General features: G+C 40.0%; 1 protein-coding gene across 1 annotated transcript in view; it reads left to right on the plus strand.

Moving 5' to 3' along the window:
* Positions 1 to 2,717: 2,717 nt before the first annotated feature.
* The window catches only part of DYNC2LI1 (dynein cytoplasmic 2 light intermediate chain 1), a 43,323-nt gene continuing 26,649 nt past the window's right edge, over positions 2,718 to 19,391 (plus strand). The window contains exons 1-4 of the mRNA XM_032877958.1: positions 2,718 to 2,777; positions 4,678 to 4,795; positions 16,746 to 16,780; positions 19,140 to 19,209. Of these exons, the coding sequence (XP_032733849.1) occupies positions 2,770 to 2,777; positions 4,678 to 4,795; positions 16,746 to 16,780; positions 19,140 to 19,209 (231 nt within the window). The 5' untranslated portion in view covers positions 2,718 to 2,769. The remainder of the gene's footprint in view (positions 2,778 to 4,677; positions 4,796 to 16,745; positions 16,781 to 19,139; positions 19,210 to 19,391) is intronic.

A 19,391-nucleotide genomic window follows, 5' to 3' on the forward strand; every position in this document is an offset into this window, starting at 1 on the left:
TAAAATCATATTTGATTTCTCAAAACAACACAGTAAAATCCAGGCTGCAGGATCCCTCCACGAAGCCCATTCTACCCACCCGGACTGGGTTGCTCTCCCACCATAGCCACCCCAGACCCTTTAAATGCTTCTGCCTCAACCATTCACAATTCCCCAAACACACTCTGCATACATCTTTATTCTTCTGCACTGTTGTTGTTGTTGTTAAGATTTTACTTATTTACTTATTTGACAGAGAAAGACACAGCAAGAGAGGGAACACAAGCAGGGGGAGTGGGAGAGGGAGAAAGAGGTTCCCCACTGAGCAGGGAGCCCGTTGAGGGCTTGATCCCAGGACCCTGGGATCATGACCCGAACTGAAGGCAGACGCTTAACGACTGAGCCACCCAGGCGTCCGTCTGCACTGTTGTTTATTCCACCCAGCAAGCAACATAAAGTTTTCCTCTTCTGTATCACCACTATTGAAATTCCTGAGTCTTTTAGAGGTGATCCAGTAGGGGAGCTCAAATCTTTATATATTCCTACCTTAAGAACAATTTTCATCTACCAGGAAGGCCACTTATTGTGTCCATATATGAAGCCTCAGGAGGTATAAGGGTAGAAAAGGGAACTCATCTGCTCAATGAGATCAGCAGAATCCACTGATTGGCCTCTGAACCAGTGCTGGTGACCAGGGCCCAGCCAGACAACTTCTACCTTCTTTGCTACCAGGCTTCTTTCTTCAACCTTCCATCCCAGTTATCCAAACAATTATACCTTTAAGATGCTAGTACTGTGCCTGGCACATAGCAAGCAAATGGCTTAGCCACTTTTGGTATTCATATCAACAGGGCTTTCTAATTAACATTCAAAAGTTCCAGAACTCAAATTATTATAATTCATTACCCTCTGTCCCACACCAGTTTATGAGCTTATAGGCAGGCTAGCTCCAGGGATTAGATGCTGATTCAGTGACAGATGTACCAAACTTCCTTGCGATCATCCTCTCTCTATTGAACTGGTCTCCCATTACATCCCATGACATAGTCTGCTATGTCTTCAAAATGCACCTAGGTGTTGGAAGGATTTTGTTCCCAAAGATTTTATGTCATGAATGTCTTTTTTCTTTCCTTAAAAAATTTTTTTGTTTCATTTCCAGGAATGTGGTCTTTGTGTTTCTTTGTTCAAAGTTGCTGATCAGTAGCTTACATGATAATAACAAGCACAAAGGACTTACAATGTGTCAGCTACACCTAATTCATGTGTCACTTGTATTTATTTCATTTCAAATTCATACATTTCCCTTGCTTTACATGATCAGATACTGAGGCTCAGAGATACTGAGTGATTTACCCACTGTGGCAATGAGGCAACTTAGCCAGTGTGGCTGAGTCAGAACAGAAATCCAAGTCCATCTAAAGCCCATCTTCTTGAACATCACACCATTACATGAAGCCAAACGGCAGAAGGGTGTAAGGAGAGTATCTCTTTCAATACTCAAGACACCTTGGGCCAGAGAGGCAGGGTCTACCGAGCATTCAAAATAGATCAAATGCGGTCTTGCCCTGAAGGTTTCAACAACCCTCTTTGGCATAATTACTTATTTTTTTTTTAAAGATTTCATTTATTTATTTGACAGAGACCACAAGCAGGCAGGAAGGCAGGCAGAGAGAGAGGAAGGGAAACAGGCTCCGGCTGAGCAGAAAACACGATGCTGGGCTCGATCTGAGGACCCTGGGATCATGACCTGCGCCGAAGGCAGAGGCTTAACCCACTGAGCCACCCAGGAGCCCCAATAATTTCTTATTCTTATGATGTGATTTTTTGGTACCTCTTTAGAATAGTAGCAAGCACTGGCTTTCTTTGGGTTATTATACTTAGTTGTGTGCATGGATCTTGACTTTCTCCCCTCTTCATTCCATACTCTGTGTAGCACTCTTGCATATAGTAATAACTATTGATTCAGAGATAAAGTAAATGAAGCATCATGAAGATGCGTTTGGCTTATTAATTTATTAATAAGTGATGCGCTATTGCAAAAACCCCAAAACAACTAAACAAGCAGAAAGTTGGAAAATACTAAAATCACAAATATTCTTTGCCTCTAGTAAATCGCTAGAAAACAGCTCCGGAGTTTGTTTCGCCCTCCATTCCCAGAGCATTGCTACTGGGGAGGAAAAAGACACTGAAGAGAGAGCAGACTTCCCTGGCATATAGTTGAACTTTTTAAATTTTATTTTATTATTATTATTATTATTATTACTTATTTTTCTTTTCTTTTTTTAATTTTTTTTTTTTAGATTTTATGTATTTATTTGACAGAGAGAAACAGCAAGAGAGTGAACACAAGCAGGGAGAGGGAGAGGGAGAAACAAGCTTCCTGCTGAGCAGGGAGGCAGATGTGAGGTTGCAGGGCTGGATCCCAAGATTCCAAGATCATGACTTAGGACGAAGGCAGAGGCTTAACGACTGAGCCCCCAGGCGCCCCCCAGCAGAATACCTTCTAAGTAAAAGAACACTTCCAGCCCAGAGCTTTTAGGTTCCAGGTTTGTCAGACAAGTCACCTCATTCTCTCACATAGAGGATGAGGCATTGAGCCAGAGTTGAAAAGGAACGCTGAGAACTACATTTCCCATGATGCCCATCTTTCCAACGCAACGCAGCCTGCGACGTCGTTCCCATGGCAACTGAAGAGTCCTTACCATCCGGCTGGTCTCAGAGCGCGCTGGCGTCTTGGATTTAAGGTGGCCTCAAACGCTGAGCCCACGACGCTGGCGCGGTGGAACAACGATGCCCAGGTATTTCCGCAGCCTTGCTTGCCCCCGGCTTCCGCTCCTCTCGAGAGTGTGGCTTTATCCCCTTTCCCACTCCAGCCTGGAAGGGGCAAGGGAGGGAGGGCCTCTCCGCTGGGACTATATTTAGGGAGAGGAGCCCAGGCGGGACCGGCCTGTGGAAGAAAATTCTGCATCTTTTCTTCTTGAAATCGCTGTCTGGATGGTCAGGGATCCCTGGGAACTACCCCTTGAGCGTATGGATTCGGTCACAAGCAGGTAGAAAAGTTACCCAGGTGGAAAACTAAGTTTTTTTTAAGGTTATTAAACTCCAGTCGTTCACTTACTAAGTAAAAATTTATTGCAGGCCAAGGAATGTTCTAGAAGCAGGGGTTCAGGCTGTGAATTAGACCACAGAGCCACTTCCTCAGGGTTCTCCGCATCTCCCCTTCTGGTGCAGGGGCTCAGGACAACAGTAAATAAGAAAAACTTGAGAAAGCTATGTGAAAGTGTAAGATGCAGTTGGGGGGGGGCGGCTGTAAAAAATATTTTAGCTCTTCAGTTCTGTGATGTCAGTTTTAATATCCTCTACGTCACACTAAACTTCTGAACAACTTAATAAGGACTTAGAGGGGTTCTGGGGTCCATCACAGAGCAGGATAAATCTGTTTTTCTCACCTTGTGGATCATGGCCGGATCTCTGTTGAGTTTATGAACCTTAATGAGAAAAATTGTCAGCTTCCTTCCCATCAAGGTATAATTGGTTGCAGTTACAAAGTTATGGTTATAGTTACAAATTTCCACCAGGGGCACCTCCTGCTCTCCTCTCTGCTGGGAGCTTGGAAAACAGATAATCACATTTTGAAAGAATGGTGTGTAAATGAAGAGCAGATAGGCCTGGACTGAGTTCCAGGGGGTTCACCTGTGAAATAAACACATACATTTTAGTGTAAACATTTAGGGACACCTCTATTGGTCTTTTATAGCCTCTTTCTTCATCCCTGTTTCTTGAATAATAATTATTATAAGCTGTCAGTAATTTTAGATAGTTATATGTAGGTCAAACACTAAATGAAATAGCACATTTTAACAATCAGTCATGACAATCTTAAAAGGTTGGTATTCTTCCTTATTGGCATTTTAGAGATGAAGAAACAGAAGTGAGCCTGGGGGAAAAGCACAAAATCTTGCATATATTAGGTGCTCAATAAATATTTGTTGAATTAATAAAGGAATGAAGAATCCAGAAAAGTTGGGTAATTTGCCCAAGTTGGTATACACAGAAAGTAGCAGAGTGAGGCTTGGAACACCTCAAATCTTGTCTGTATTTTTTTCAGTTTAATACTCCCATTTTTCATTTCAGCTTTAAAAGAAGGGCATAATCTTATTTGTGAAAAAGTACAAATGTTTGTAGAGAGGTGAATGAAAAGATGATTTTCAAAATGTGATTTTAGGTTATTTTTTTCTTTCACTATATTTCATATATTAAAACAGGGACTCTTGAGCCAGATTAAAAACAAAAAAAAATTTCAGAAAACAAAGATTGTTTGGTGTGCTAGTTTTACATGCTTCCCATTTTCCCGGATGTTGGTGGTTTTCAAGTTGTAGATTTCCAGAATTCTTTGTACATTAAGTTACATGCCTGAGAAACTAACACACATAGCTTTCAACCTTGGCTGGAAGTCCCAAAATAAGGCAGCCTCAAATCCTAGTGACAAAGGCTCTGCTTATCATTTTCAGCTTTCTTCTATGAGCCAGGACAAAGAAAATTACTAATCCTCAGAAGTTTTATCCACTTATTATCCCCCAGGAAATAATGTTGATTTGTTTTATAAATTTAACTGAAATAAAACGTCTCTGAACTTGAAATAAATAGTGAAAAGGATTCCCGTCGATTCTCTGAATTTTGTTTTTCTGCCTCTCCTAGTGAAACTCTCTGGGAAATTGCAAAAGCCGAAGTGGAAAAACATGGAAGTAGTGGAGGTGAAGGTGATGGGCTTGAAATTGGAGAAAAATCTGTTTTCTTCATTGGCAGTAAAAATGGGGTAATGCATTTCTTTTTCTTACTCCCCCCCACATACACAAGTATTATGATTTAACAACCAGTGGTAAAATTCATTGTAATACTTTGGTAAAAATTTGGATACTTCAACTCTTTAGCCAGATAACCAGTCTCTGGCCTGCTGGTTATCTTGGAGCTGGTTGTGTCTTGGTTGAGGGTGGCCTGTGCATGGGTGAGTGGGGACTAAATTCCAGCCTGGGTACTTCTTTTGTCAGGTGTTGTGCCCCAATCTGGGCCACAGCAGCCTGGAGGAAGGAGCATACATTTCTTTCTTTTCTTTTCTTTTCTTTCTTTCTTTCAAGACTTTATTTATTTGACAGAGAGATCGCAAGTAGGCAAAGAGGCAGGCAGAGAGAGAGGGGGAAGCAGGCTCCCCTCGGAGCAGAGAGCCCGATGCGGGGCTCGATCCCAGGATCCTGGGATCATGACATGAGCTGAAGGCAGAGGCTTAACCCACTGAGCCACCCAGGTGCCCCAGGAACATACATTTCAAATTAAATTACCCGGCAGAGGATTCCTCTTTCCCCCAAAGCACCATAGATACTAATCCAATGGCCACAGTTTTGGTAACTTGTACAATTGAAACAAACTTATAGATGACAGAAACGTGAACCAGACAACATGATACATTTACCCTTCACTTCTCCTGACTAGGGTCACAGAAACCGAAGGAAACCTGCAGATACTCTAGTCATCTACTCTGGGGTCCACGGGGTATGTCTTAGGGCCAGTAAACTCTGGATGCGTATGCAGAATTGTGTGTGATTGTGCATCACTGTTGTTGTTGTTGTTTTATGGGAGATAGGTTCTCCCAGCATTCTAGCCCCTTTGAAAAAGAGCCACTGTGAACAGTGGTTGTGTACTTTAGGTTTGACTAGCTCTAACAATGGAGGCGTTGTCTTCCATAAGGCAGCCTGGTTCCATTTGCCTTAATTGCTAGTTAAGAAGAAAACCTGAGTTTCATTGTAACGTCCAATGTTCCTAATTCTGACCTGTAGAGGTATATAAATACTTGGTATTCCTAATTCCAAGGTCCTAATTCCTGGTCCTAATCCCGACTTGAAACAGTAGAGGATTAAGTCTGATTTTTCTTCTGCTTTTTAAATTTTCAGTTCTTTTTAAAATGCCCTTCGAATAATTAACAGCAGCCAGTTTGTCTCCCTGAGTGTGTTTCAGCTTTAATATCTTCATTTCTTTTGGTCATGCCTTCTGTGTCATGGATTCTGTATCAGTCATGGATTTTTCTGTCATAATTTTATTAACTCTCAACTGTCATTATACTAATGTGTAATTTTCAGGAGGGAACAGAAATTTGGAGGTCTTGCTTCATTGCAGTAGACTAGAAGGTCTGCCAGCTTCTCTTTTTCCAGATGCTACACTCCTGTTATTGTATAGAAAGATTCTAATAATCCCATAACCCTGTTCACCAAGATTGAGCTTGAGATCTGCCTTTCTCATATATGCCGTGTTGTCCTTAGTTTTCTTAGATTGGGTCCTTTGTTACAGTCTGTTTGTATTTTTAATTTTATTAAACTGATTCACATGTGTGGTTTAAAAGGTGAATAAAGTAAATTACCAGACCTCTCCACATTGTTCAGGGCCTCTCCTTAAAGCAGCCTTTTTAATATCTTTTACTGTTTTTTAAAAAATAATTTACTTCTTTATTTATGAAATGACTTATAGGCTATTTTTAGACTTAAAATGTTAGACACTATCTTGAATCTTTGATAATGGTAAAAGAGGATTTAGTTCTAGCTCTTTTTCTATGTTTTATTTTGTTTTGAAGTAGTCACTACACCTAACATGGGGGTCAAACTTACAGCTGGGAGATCAAGTGTTGCAAGCTCTACTGACTGAGCTAGCAAGGTGCCCCTAGTTCTTTTTCTTTTAAACGCTCATTTCTAGCCCTCGTCTGCAACATAGTTGTTGTTATAATGTAGGGCAAAATCAGTATTCAGTGTGAATTTATTATTTCTAAAACTTGTTTGCTGCTGAGCCAAATGGATTACTTTCTCTTTCTCTCTCACTTTCTCTCTTTCTCTTTGTTTCTTTCCTTCTTCCCTTCCTCCCTTCCTTCCTTTTTTTTAAGACTGTATTATTTGACAGAGAACACAAGCAGGGGGAGCAGCAGGAGAGAGAGAAGCAGGCTCTCAGCTGAGCACGGAGTCCAGGGCAGGGCTCAGTCCCAGGACCCTAGGATCATGACCTGAGCCAAAGGCAGATGCTTAATCAACTGAGCCACCTAGGCTCCCCTCTATTTTTATTTTATTTTATTATTTTTTTTTAGGTTTTGTTTATTTATTTGAGAGGAGAGAGGACCCTGGAGGGGATGCTGGAGAGAGCATCCCAGGACCCTGAGACCATGACCCAAGCTGAAGTCAGATGCTTAACTGACTAAGCCACCCAGGCACCCCTCCGTTTTGGGGGGATTCTTTTTTAAGATTTTATTTATTAAAGTGCATGTGCACAGTTAGGGGGGTGGCAGAGGAAGAAGAGGAGAGAGAATCTCAAGCCGACTCCATGCCCAGCACAGAGCCCAGCTTGGGACTTAGTCTCATAACCCCAAGATCCTGACCTGAACCAAAATCGAGAGTTGGATGCTCAACTAACTGAGCCATCTAGGCACCCCACTTTCTTTTTCTTGAATAACTTTTTCAGGAGTTTAAAAAGGCCTTGTTTTTTTAATTTGCTTAGCTTTTATGTGTACCTGGGTTTTTATATGCATTAGTTATTTGTTGCTACTTAATAAATTACCCTAAAACATAGCAGCTTTTAAAATGGCAGACATTATCTCACCTGGTTTATGAGGGCCAGGAGTCCAAGAGCAGCTGAGTTTTGTGGTTCTGGCTCAGCGTCTTTTGTGAAGTTGTAGTCAAGATGTCATCTGGGACTAAAGACATGTCACAGCTCAACTGAAGAATAAGTTTCCAGGTTGTTGACATGGTTGTGGCAAGAGGCCCGAGTTCCTTGATGGCCATAGGCCACACTTCAGTTCTTCACATACATTACATACATACTTCACATACATCTGCTTCCCCCAGAGCAAGAGATCCAAAAGAGAGCAGGTGCCCGGGATAGAAGCCGCAGCCTTTTATAACCTAATCTCAGAACTGACATGCCATCACTTCTGCCATGGCGATTGATCACAAAGACAAACTCCAGTACGGTGTGAAGGACCACACCTAGATGTGAATACCAGCAAGGGGGAATCGTTCAGGACCATCCTTGAAGCTGGCTCCCCAGCTATGTGTTGCTAATTCTTTCCACAATCCCCAACAGGCATTCAATATAATCTTCATCTAGACCGTTGTATCAGATCATCTGAAAGTTCCCATTTCCACGCAGAGTCCTGCCACCTTTTGACCCACTGTGCTAGTCTGTGCCGTGGTTCACAGGAGTGGCTACATAGCTACCATCCTGCCCCAACATCTTGGAAATTCCCTTTGCCTCTTTCTTGAGTTGGAACTTTAGTTTCCTGGATCCTGTGTCTTCCCTGTTCTTGGTTTACTCACTTATCTTGATGGAGCACATTCTTTTGTCATTTCCTGGGAAAGCATTACATGGGAAGTAAAATTTATGAGACTCTGTAGGTCTAAAAATTCCTTTATTTTCCCTCACTCTGGGTTGAATGTCTATCTGGGTATAAAATCCTACATTAGAAGAGTTCCTTAACCTCTTTCTTATCCTACTTTCTGTTTGAGTCTGGATTGTTTCCTTTGGGAGAGACGGAAAACTGAATTCAAATTGATGTAGGCCCTCTTTTGAATAGTTGGTATCCTCTTCACCATTAGACTTTATCTGTATTCCTCAGTGATGTGTACATGAGATACCACATATTAATTCATTTCATACGGTCAGGCAACAGTCTACCATCACAACATTATATCTGTTCTCTTTATTTTCATCCAACTGCATCCTTCTTGCATGTTTATGAATTTCCATATAAATACACAAAGTGGTGCTGTATTTTCTTTCCCCTTTTGTCTCTCTCTATCCCTTTACACCATATATTGCACTCGTAAGTCTCATGCCACAAGTTCTGGTAATTCATATGAGGTCGTTTTGCTTCTCTGCAAAAATACTGCACTTATTACTCCCCACACTATTGTGTATCTGTAGCTGCAAAAATTCTTTCTAGGCTTTGTCTCAGCTGTTTTCTCTTGTGAATTACTTGGACCCTCTTCCATTATTGTCTTAAAGTTTTTCTTAATGTGATACCTAATGACATCTCAATTTATTTGGAATTTTTCTCATTCTCTCCACTCTGATTTAGATTGTCAAGTCTCTAGTCATGGTCTTATCAAACTCTTGACATAGGTTTCCTCTCTTATCAAGTAATAAATCATTACGTACCTTAGGGTATGGGCCAGAAAACTTAGTCGTTGACTAGCCTTTTACTTCCCAGAGCTTCTGTTCTCATCCCATACCTCATTCTCTAGATAGAAGAAAAGTGGGAAGGAAATGACTTGACTTGTAAATTTTTCTTTCTCCAGTTTTCTATAGTGTATCATCTGGTTGTGAGACGATGCTTCCCAGCGTTCCTTAAGAGATAGCAGATACTAGTTACAGTCTAACACATACATCTTACTGTTCACGGCACCCTTTTCTACTGAGCCTGAAGATGAAATCTAAACCAGCATTCCAGGAAGGTGTTGACAATTCAGATAAAATTGGTTTGTCATCTCTGGCTCTAGTAATGTTATTTATCACCACACAATTAGGAGAGGTCAGCTAAAATTCGTGGGTTGATATGTGCACGGGTGTAGCATAACCTTCAGATCAACAGAGAGATGATTTCATGTGGAATACCACATTCTGTCACTTGAGGTCTTAAGAATTACACACCGTAAGGAAGAAGTTAATTAAATAATTTTGGGGGCGCCTGGGTGGCTCAGTTGGTTGAGCATCTGCCTTCAGCTCAGGTCATGATCCCAGGGTCCTGGGATCAAGCCCCACTTTGGGCTCTCTGCCCAGCGGGGAGCCTGCTTCTCCCTCTCCGTCTGCCTGCTGCTCCCGTTTGTGCTCTCTCCCTCTCAAATAAAGAAAGAAATAAGGAAAAGAATAAGAAGCAATTTTGATTAACATATGAATATTCTGACTGAAACATGATTGAAAAATATTCAGATGAAAGAATGTTAACAAATGGGGCGCCTGGGTGGCTCAGTGGGTTAAAGCCTCTGCCTTCGGCTCAGGTCATGATCCCAGGTCCTGGGATCGAGCCCCGCATAGGGCTCTCTGCTCTAGAGAGTCTGTTTCCTCCTATCTCTCTCTGCCTGCTTCTCTGCCTACTTGTGATCTCTGTCTGTCAAATAAATAAATAAAATCTTTAAAAAAAAAAAAGAATGTTAACAAATAATTATTTTATTGTTTAATGTTATAACTACATTTAAAAAAAATATTTAGACATTTTACTCAAGTTCATGGTCACGGAGCCATTGAATTTGAAGTTGGTAAACTAACTTTGTACTTAGCTAATACCATATTTAGCAGGAATTAGAAAGTAATTATTGATCTAGGAAAAATTACAAGGGTAAACAAAATATTTAAGAAATTTTTTTTTTAAAGATTTTATTTATTTATTTGACAGAGAGAGATCACAAGTAAGCAGAGAGGCAGGCACAGAGAGAGAAGAGGAAGCAGGCTCCCCACTGAGCAGAGAACCCGATGTGGGGCTCGATCCCAGGACCCTGAGATCATGACCTGAGCCGAAGGCAGAGGCTTCAACCCACTGAGCCACCCAGGCGCCCCTATTTAAGAAATGTTTTAACTTGATTTTTATTTCATAAGTTGAAAACATTCAGGTTTTCTATTTAATTTCAGTATAAAAGCCAGGGTTCATTTAGATAAGTCAGGAAAAATAACAAATATCTAAGCATCTAGGTTAATAAGTCAGTGTCTTAATAATATTTGTATTTTGGATTTAGTTACTTTTAGGATTATCATTTAGGAATAATTGGATCACGTGAATGATGTCTGTCATAGGGTTATTTGCTACTGTGGAAAGCATGAGGAAAACATAGCAGCACATCCCCGGGACCACTGATTGGTAGGAAGAGACCTCTCCCCGCTCATTTTCTGTTTTATTTAGCCAAGGAGACCAAAAGTTTTTGGAAGTGATCGTACAGAGCAGAAACATGTATCATGTCTTCATGCAGCTTTGCTTGACCCATAGCAGTTCTTGCCAGGAAGGCAGAACTCCTGGTGACACTGTCTGAAAGAGGTCGAGGCTTGCAGATCCAAGATGCTGGAATTTATTTGGTATGATAGTTCATTTCTATCTGGGCTTCCTATTACTCTTCTACTTTTGTGCTTCATGCTACCACATAAGGACATGTTGACAGTGAAACTTTCTGGAACTAAGCTCTGCATCAGCGAGGCTACCTCTTTACCAGATAATATCAGTGGCCAGGTAGCCAGAGGACTCCCCTATCTTGGGCTGTGTCCCAGAAGGCCCCTCCCCCCACCAACAATTGGACATCCATCATTGGGAGATACCATACAGAACATTAATATTATACGTATTGGAGGGTAATGTTATACAACCATAAAAGAGTTGTTAGTAATGAAAGGAGGGAATATGAAGTTAATTGAAAAAAGCAGGACAGAAATTTTATATACAGTATGACTATATGTCTATAAAAATGCAAAGATAAAAAAATAGAAATATGTATGGCAAAATTTTACTCACTGTTTTTATTTTGTTTTTAATTTCTGTATTTTGCAAAGATACTTATTGGCCCACTTTTTAAAATCTGAGCTTAATTATGCAAATAAAATTTTCATAGGGATCACTTATATTTTAAAATTTTAACCCAACTCTAGTATATGCACACGTCATTTCATGAGTTTATTGTTGTGAGGAAAGTGATTTTTGCATTGGATACAGTACTTTTCCAATTTTTCTACTTACTGCTATATAGATACATACATACTCGGATATAAAACAATGAGTAATTAACTAGTACTAGTCTTATGGCACAAGTAAATTTCTATTACAAAGAGTATTCTGTGTGGGGCACCTGGGTGGCTCAGTGTGTTAAGCCTCTGCCTTCGGCTCAGGTCATCATCTCAGGGTCCTGGGATCGAGTTCTGCATTGGATTCTATGCTCAGCAGGGAGCCTGCTTCCTTTCCCCTCTCTCTGCTGCCTCTCTGCCTATTTGTGATCTCTCTTTCTCTCTGTCAAATAAATAAAAAAATCTAAAAGACAACAACAAGAACAACAAAGAGTATTCTGTGTAAGAAGCCATCTTGCAAGTGGCTTATCCTAATAGTACTGATTAGGGACAAAAATTTTAGCACACAAATACTCACACCTGAAATGTTCCATCAGCATCCCCAGTAGTCGCTCTCTGTTAACAGTTGTTTTAAACTTTGTTGTTGTGACAACCCAGTCCTGTTTTATTTGTTGTTTGTGAAGCCACCCTTTTCTTTTAAAGAGTAGAATGTGGCCTATTCAAGCTGGGTGTTTATTTTCATTTATGTAAATCAAAACTAATTTTGCTTTTGAAGATTGGCAAACTCTCTTGACATAGGTAGAACTTTTGAGGATATTATTCTCCCTTTTTTGGTCATTAAATGTATATTTTAATGTTCAGTTTTACCCACAATCAAGGGAATACAAATTAAAATATAGTAGCATGTTCATCTACCAGATCTGAATTGGCTATTTTCCCTTCATAAGCACTACCTCATTAAGGAAGGGACTACCTTACGATGGTTCCCAGCAGTTGAGGCTCCCCGAGCTCACTCACTCTGCAGCAGACCAGCCTGGGCTAGCTATCATGGCAAGGGGCGGAGAGAGAATGGAAACACATGGGCATCTTGAGGCCCTACCTCAGAACCGGCACCCCAGAGGATATTGTTTTTGTTTTGTTTTGAGGATATTGTTCTTTAAAGTATCTGAGTCCATGCCTTATGCAGAACAATATTTTGAAAAATAAAGAGAAGCAAGCAATTAATGCTTCTATTCTTCAGCTAATCGTAATCCTCCTTTACCAGAGAAACTAACTGCCTTGCTCCCTTCTCTCGCTTTCCCGTACTTCTGTTCATCCATTCAGTAGACAGCTCTTGAACATCTTCTGTGTGCCAGGCATCCTGCCCGACTCTGGAGAAATAGAAATGAAAGATATGTACTCTGCTGTGCGGGAACTTGCTTGTTAGTACTTATACAGCATCGCAGCAGACAGATGCTGTGATGGAAACCAGGGCTCTCACCTCAGCCCAAGAGGCTGGACGACTGGGAAAGCCCCCTGAAGAGAGGGTGATGTCCAGAGCTTAAAGAGTAGGAAACAAGGAAAAAGAGTCATTCAAGTCAAGAGGAGGGAATCGGGAAAAACCTATGAAATAGCAGTTGCAATAAATGGGAGAGAGAACATACTAGACAAACGTGACAGGATTGTCTGTCATTGCTGTCTGCTGTTTTGATGATGGGGATTGAGAATTTAGGTGACAGCATTCTGCACAGCATGTATAATTTTTTCCATCATCACTCACTCACATGGGTACAAGCATGGAGGAGAAAGGAGTTGATTGAGTTTATCAGGGTTGGTTTTTGCCAAGTGAGTGCAGTACAGAGCTAGAAAGCTTGGGGAGGGGGTGATTTTTGCAAGGGTGATTATAATGATAAACTATGGACTGTAGGATGGAAAAGGAGAGATGTGGAGGTAGGAGGGAGTCGATGGAGAAGGAGAAATGTTGATGGGTCAGTGGACTTTGGAGGCTTCTTACTAGGGCCAAAGAGTTGTTAATTTGGGGATTCCTGAAAAAGTAGTTGGAGAATGTGTTGGCATGTGTGATTTTGGACGTAGTTTCCAGTGGTGACGTGATTGAAGATGTAACCTTGGAAAAGATGTATGGCAGAAGTGGAGTGAAGGGAAGAGTCTGTGAGGAGGCAAAGGCACTGAGACGTCTGCATGTTCGGTGGGTTGCCCATGCCTACGTGGGTGTGAAGTTAACAAGGCTAATGACAGTAGCTGGGAGAGAAAGGGAGACTGTGAGCCAGAGAAGATGATGACAACTGTCACAGTAGACTAGTACAAACCTCTAAGGCTTTTGCAAAAGGAGGGAAGTAGAATAATTATTTAAAGGGGGCAGGGGGCGGGGGCATGTGGGTGGCTCAGTCAGTTGTGCCTCTGACTCTTGGTTTCACCTCAGGTGATGATCTCATGGGTTGTGGGATGGATCCTGTGTTAGTTCCATGCTCAGGGGGGAGCCTGCCTGAGGATTCTCTCCCCCTGCCTCTCCATCCACTCACGCTCCCTGTCCTCTCTGTCTCTCTCAAATAAATCTTTAAAAAAATAATAAGGTGACATTGGGGAGGAAGGAGAGCCCTGAAGTACATAAGGTGTAGAAAAGAATAGCCTTCTTTAACAGGATTGCAGAGGAAGTGGTCCAGAGGCAGCCGTATTTTAGGTAAGGCCAGCAGGTGGAGAGCACATTCTGAAGAAGTTGAGTTTACTGGGGAGTTTGCTAATCATGGAGCTGGAGCTATAGAGTGGAAGGATTTTGGAAGAAGGGCGGGGGTTTATTGTGCCTGATGAAGGGATGCATAGAGGATTATGGAATTAGAGCTTCAGAGAAAGACTGGACTTCTGATGTCACTGAGGTAATGGGAGGAAAGACAGGATTCATTCTGATATCTCTAAGTGAACTTGTATTAGGTCAGTGTTTACTGAACCAGGAGAGCTAGGAGTCTCTGGATCTACTCTCAGAGGACACTAAGCTCACTAGTGATTTTAAAAAATTTGGATCATATTTTAATGATAGTCTAAAAGTTTATTTCAGTGCCCAGAATTGAGTTTATGTTTATTTGGAATTACCACCACATAATACTACACATTTACATGAAATTATAATCAATATTTAAATCAACAGTATAGGACCATGAGACTTTGAGAAAATTGGCTAATTATATCTAAGATTCCTTCCAATTCTAAAATACATTCCTTCTGATTCTGTTTTTTCTTGTACATAGAATACATTAGTTTTTAGGTGTAGTTGTCTCCCCCTGCCTGCAAGGGATATGTTCCAAGACCCCCAGTGAATCTCTGAAACTGCAGGTAGTACTGAACATAGTATATACTATGTTTTTTTCTATACATACCTACCTATGATAAAATTTAATTTATAAATTAGGCATAGTAAGAGATTAACAACAATAACAAAATTAAACAATTATAACAATATAATACAAGTTGCATGTGGTCTGTCATTCAAAATACCTTACTATACTGTGCTCACCCTTCTTGTGATGATCTGAGATGATAAAATGCCCATGTGATGAGATGAAGTGACGGGAATGACATAGCATCTGCCTTTGGCTCTAGTCATGATCCTGGGATCCAGGGATCGAGCACATGTAGGGCTCCCTGCTCAATGGGGATTCTGCTTCTCCCTCAGCCCTTTGCCGCTGTTCATGCTCACTCTCTCTCAGATAAATGAATAAATCTTTCAAAATAAATAAATAATCTACAAATCCATCACCTAGAAGCATTCATGATTAGCTTAGCGATACCCCTCTGGATCTGTTTATTTTTGTGTATTTGTTTCTGTGTATGTGTAGGTATGTAGATCTCAAAAAAAGCAGGAAAAGATACTTTAAAAATTGAAAACAGGGTTATGCTAATCTATTATAAATGTTTTACCATGTCAGTAAATATGTTCCTATATCATCATTCCTAACAGCTGCGTGTTTTTCCATTCAAGGATTGTCGTAATTAATTTAGCCCATCCCCTGTTTGGGGACATTTAGGTGACTTTTAGTTTTGCACTTTGATGTAATACCTGTCAATAAACATCCTCCAATAATTTACATTTTTGGTCCTATTTCAATTATTTATGTTTCCCATTATAAAAAAGTAATCAACTTGATCGTATCCCAGATATAATCTAGAGTAATTTATTTGTGATCATACTTTTTTTGGTTAAAAAAAATTACAGGTTTTTAAGGACAACACATATCTAGTCAAATGTTGTTTTTGTCAGTCTGGGATTTTCCAAACTATTTTCCTTGGAACCCAAAAGCTTCTTCCATTGGAGCTTCACCTGTTGCTCCTCTTGTATCTCTTTTCTTGTAAGAGATTTTTGTTTTTTAAGTTTTACTATTAAGAAAAAAAATCAGGGGCGCCTGGGAGGCTCATTCATTAAGCATCTGCTTTAGGCTCAGGTCACGATCCCAGGGTCCTGGGATTGAGCTCCACATCGGGCTCCCTTCTTGGTGGGAAGCCTGCTTCTCCCTCTCCTACTCCCCCTGCTTGTGTTCCCTCCCTCTCTTGCTGTCTCTCTCTCTCTCTCTCTCTGTCAAATAAATAAAATCTTAAAAAAAAAAAAATCAGTGATTAAGCCACTAAGCCAATCCCTAAGATGTAAAGTTAAGTTTCATGATTAGTGGCAGAGATGACCAGAGCCTATATGTTCTGACTCCTAACAAGAAACTTAGAATAAGTTTATTTTCTACAAATAAAATGATAAACAAGAAATACTCTAACCCAGTATCTGGATTGCTTACTTTGAACATATTTGCAGCATGTCCTTTATTTGTAATCTTTCTTCTTTATTTCCACTTCAACAATTGGAATTAAAAACATTTTAGAAGACACTAATCATCTGCTTAACCAGTAATTAGCATTGATGAGTAGAGAGAAAATTTCAGACAGCTGCCAAGTTGACCACTAAAGTGAGGTATGATTTGCTAGTATTTGTCATCTGCAGGACTTTATAATTATAATAATAGCAGTGTAGTTACACTGTGATGGAAAGTTGACAGTTAACTTTTTCCACTTAGCAAACTTAGGAACAATTCTGAAAGTTTCTAGTTTCCAGGTAATTTATCATTCAAGTAATTAAAATCTATTTTTGGCCACAATTATGAACAATAACAAAATTTTACATGTGGATGACATTAACACAGTATTCTTTCTTTTTTAATTTCCAGGGAAAGACTACTATTATTCTAAGGTGTCTTGACAGGTAAGTGTTATGTTAACCTTTAGACTACATTTTCTCCTTTATTCTAGTTGTACAGGGCACGTTAGATTCTAAAAGGCATATGGAAGGAGAACAATTTTGAGGCCCAAATAGTATTAATTCTTAGTGAATCCTTAGTATGGTCTTTAAGAGCTTCTTTAAAGACAAAAACAACAATAAGCAAATAAAATATGTATACATATTTTTTGGTATATATAGACATATATACATATATATAAATATGTAATTTGTAGATATAAACACACACAGGATTAGTGTTGAATTTTTCTCTTTGGGGAAGAAAACATAACTGATAACTACTTACCTGCTTTTTGGCTGTGCTACTCTGATACTTGGTTTATTATTTTACCTAGCCCATGATTATTGAACATTAAGTCTAATCTTTAAATTGTCCATGGAAGCGTTTTTGAAGCACAGTGTTGTTCTTCAAACTGTACCTCTTACCATTTGTTTTTTATACTTCCTAATCTTCTATATGGCCATCAGATTAAGATTTGGGTTTATGATCAGTGGGCATTGCAGGAAATGAAAAGGAAAGTCTTTAACTGATTTTGGAAGAGATCCCTTCATTCCAATCCCTATGTCTCATAACTTCTCCAAAAACATCAACATAGATGGAATTTTCTCTTAAGGTCACAGTAAAGAAACATCATCCATTTGAAAAATAAAGAATTCAAATAATAGAATCCTGACTTTGTGTAATTTCCTTTCACCAACAGAATTGTTTCTTGGAAGAACCATCCATACTGACACCTGTATCATCTTTCCATCCCCAGGAATCATGGCTCTTTCTAGACCATTTTCTTTTTACAAATAAGTCATCTGACACAATATCAGCTTAGGCTGAAATATGACACTGAACTGAATTTCAGTTCCTTGGTTGTCTACTTAGAAAAAAAGACGGTTCTGCCTATTATATGTTAAATACCAGAGCTTATAAATTTTGTCTTAAAAGTGGCAATCTGTTTTGTAAAAGAAAATTGGTACCTTTTAGGAAATACAACCGAGGGGCGCCTGGGTGGCTCAGTGGGTTAAGCCTCTGCCTTCGGCTCAGGTCATGATCCCAGAGTCCAGGGATCGAGCCCCACATTGGGCTCTCTGCTCAGTGGGGAGCCTGCTTCCTCCTCTCTCTGCCTGCCTCTCTGCCTGCTTGTGATCTCTCTCTCTGTCAAACAAATAAATTAATTAATTTTAAAAAAAAGGAACTACAACCGAACATTTTACTATATATGTATCAAAAAAATATATATGTAGGGATGATATGCAAATTACCTAATAAAGATAAATATATAAATCACAAATTTAAAAATGATTTCTCTTTGTTCTCCAAATTAAAAAAGATATATACCAATACTGTTGACCCTTCAAAAGGAAGAAAGTTCTGATGCATGCTACAGCATGGGTGAACCTTGAGAACATTCTAGTAAGTGAAATAAGTCAGTCACAAAAAGACAAATACCGTGTGATTCCACTTCCGTGAGGCATTTCAGAGCAGTCATATTCACAGAAACAGAAGGTAGAATGGGAATGGTATTTGCCAGGGTCTGGAGCGGGGGGGAAAAATAGTGAGTTATTGTTTAATGGGTATACAGTTTCAGTTTTGTAAGATGCAGAAGTTCGAGAGTTTGTGCAGCAGTGTGAATACACTTAACATTACTGATCTGTACACGTAAAAATGGTTAAGAAGTAAGTTTATGTTGCGTGTTTTTCACTACAATAAGAAATGAAATCAGTAAATAAGTAGATATATTCCATAAAACTGCCTACCAAGCAGTATTAGCTGCTGTGCCAGTAATTCATCAAGTCATTTGTCCATTTTTAGGACTTGATGTAATTTGTTATTTTGCAGCCTCTCACTAGTTAAATGATGTCTGTGTTTGAGTCATGAGTTCAGATAGAGAATTATATTAAATCTTCCATTCATGTCTTCAGTGAATCGATAATCATTTGATTCCCAGCTCCCCACGTCAGGGCCGAGCACAAATCTGGTATCTGCGCTTCCCCTGTGACCTGAACGCCGAGAGCTGTGCCCTGACATGGCGCCTGCCCTGGGCAGCCACACCACCTTCTCTGCTTGCCCTGTCAGAGCCCGTGAGGGCTACCGTGTCGTGCACGTACCATTTTTCGTCTCTGCAGCTGTGAATAAAATCCTTGCAGGTGGTTTTGTGAAGGCTTATTTATTTTTTATATAAAATTTTTAGCAGTTTTACCTCCGTGCTATTCCACAAAGTAACTTCTCTCCCTAATAGAACAAGTTTTTAAGAGGAAGCAAAAATGAATTGGGTAATGTGATAGCATAAGGGAACGCATGATGGTAACACTGTCTGTCTTTATCATGCAGGGATGAGCCACCAAAACCAACCTTAGCTTTGGAATATACATATGGAAGAAGAGCAAAAGGGCATAATATAGTGAGTGGTTTTTTAAGTGATACTGCTGTGGGGTGCCTGGGTGCCTCAGTGGGCTAAGTGAAACTGCTGTGCCTGTAGATGGAGAAGTAATAATGCCAGCTTTGTTTTAGATTTTCGTCTTATCTATAATCAGTAAACATAGCCAGTTGTACACTTCATAGCTATGTGCTTTTAGACTTCAA

Source organism: Lontra canadensis, unplaced genomic scaffold (assembly GCF_010015895.1).
Source record: "Lontra canadensis isolate GAN:19392208 unplaced genomic scaffold, GSC_riverotter_1.0 scaffold61, whole genome shotgun sequence".
Lineage (NCBI taxonomy): Eukaryota > Metazoa > Chordata > Mammalia > Carnivora > Mustelidae > Lontra > Lontra canadensis.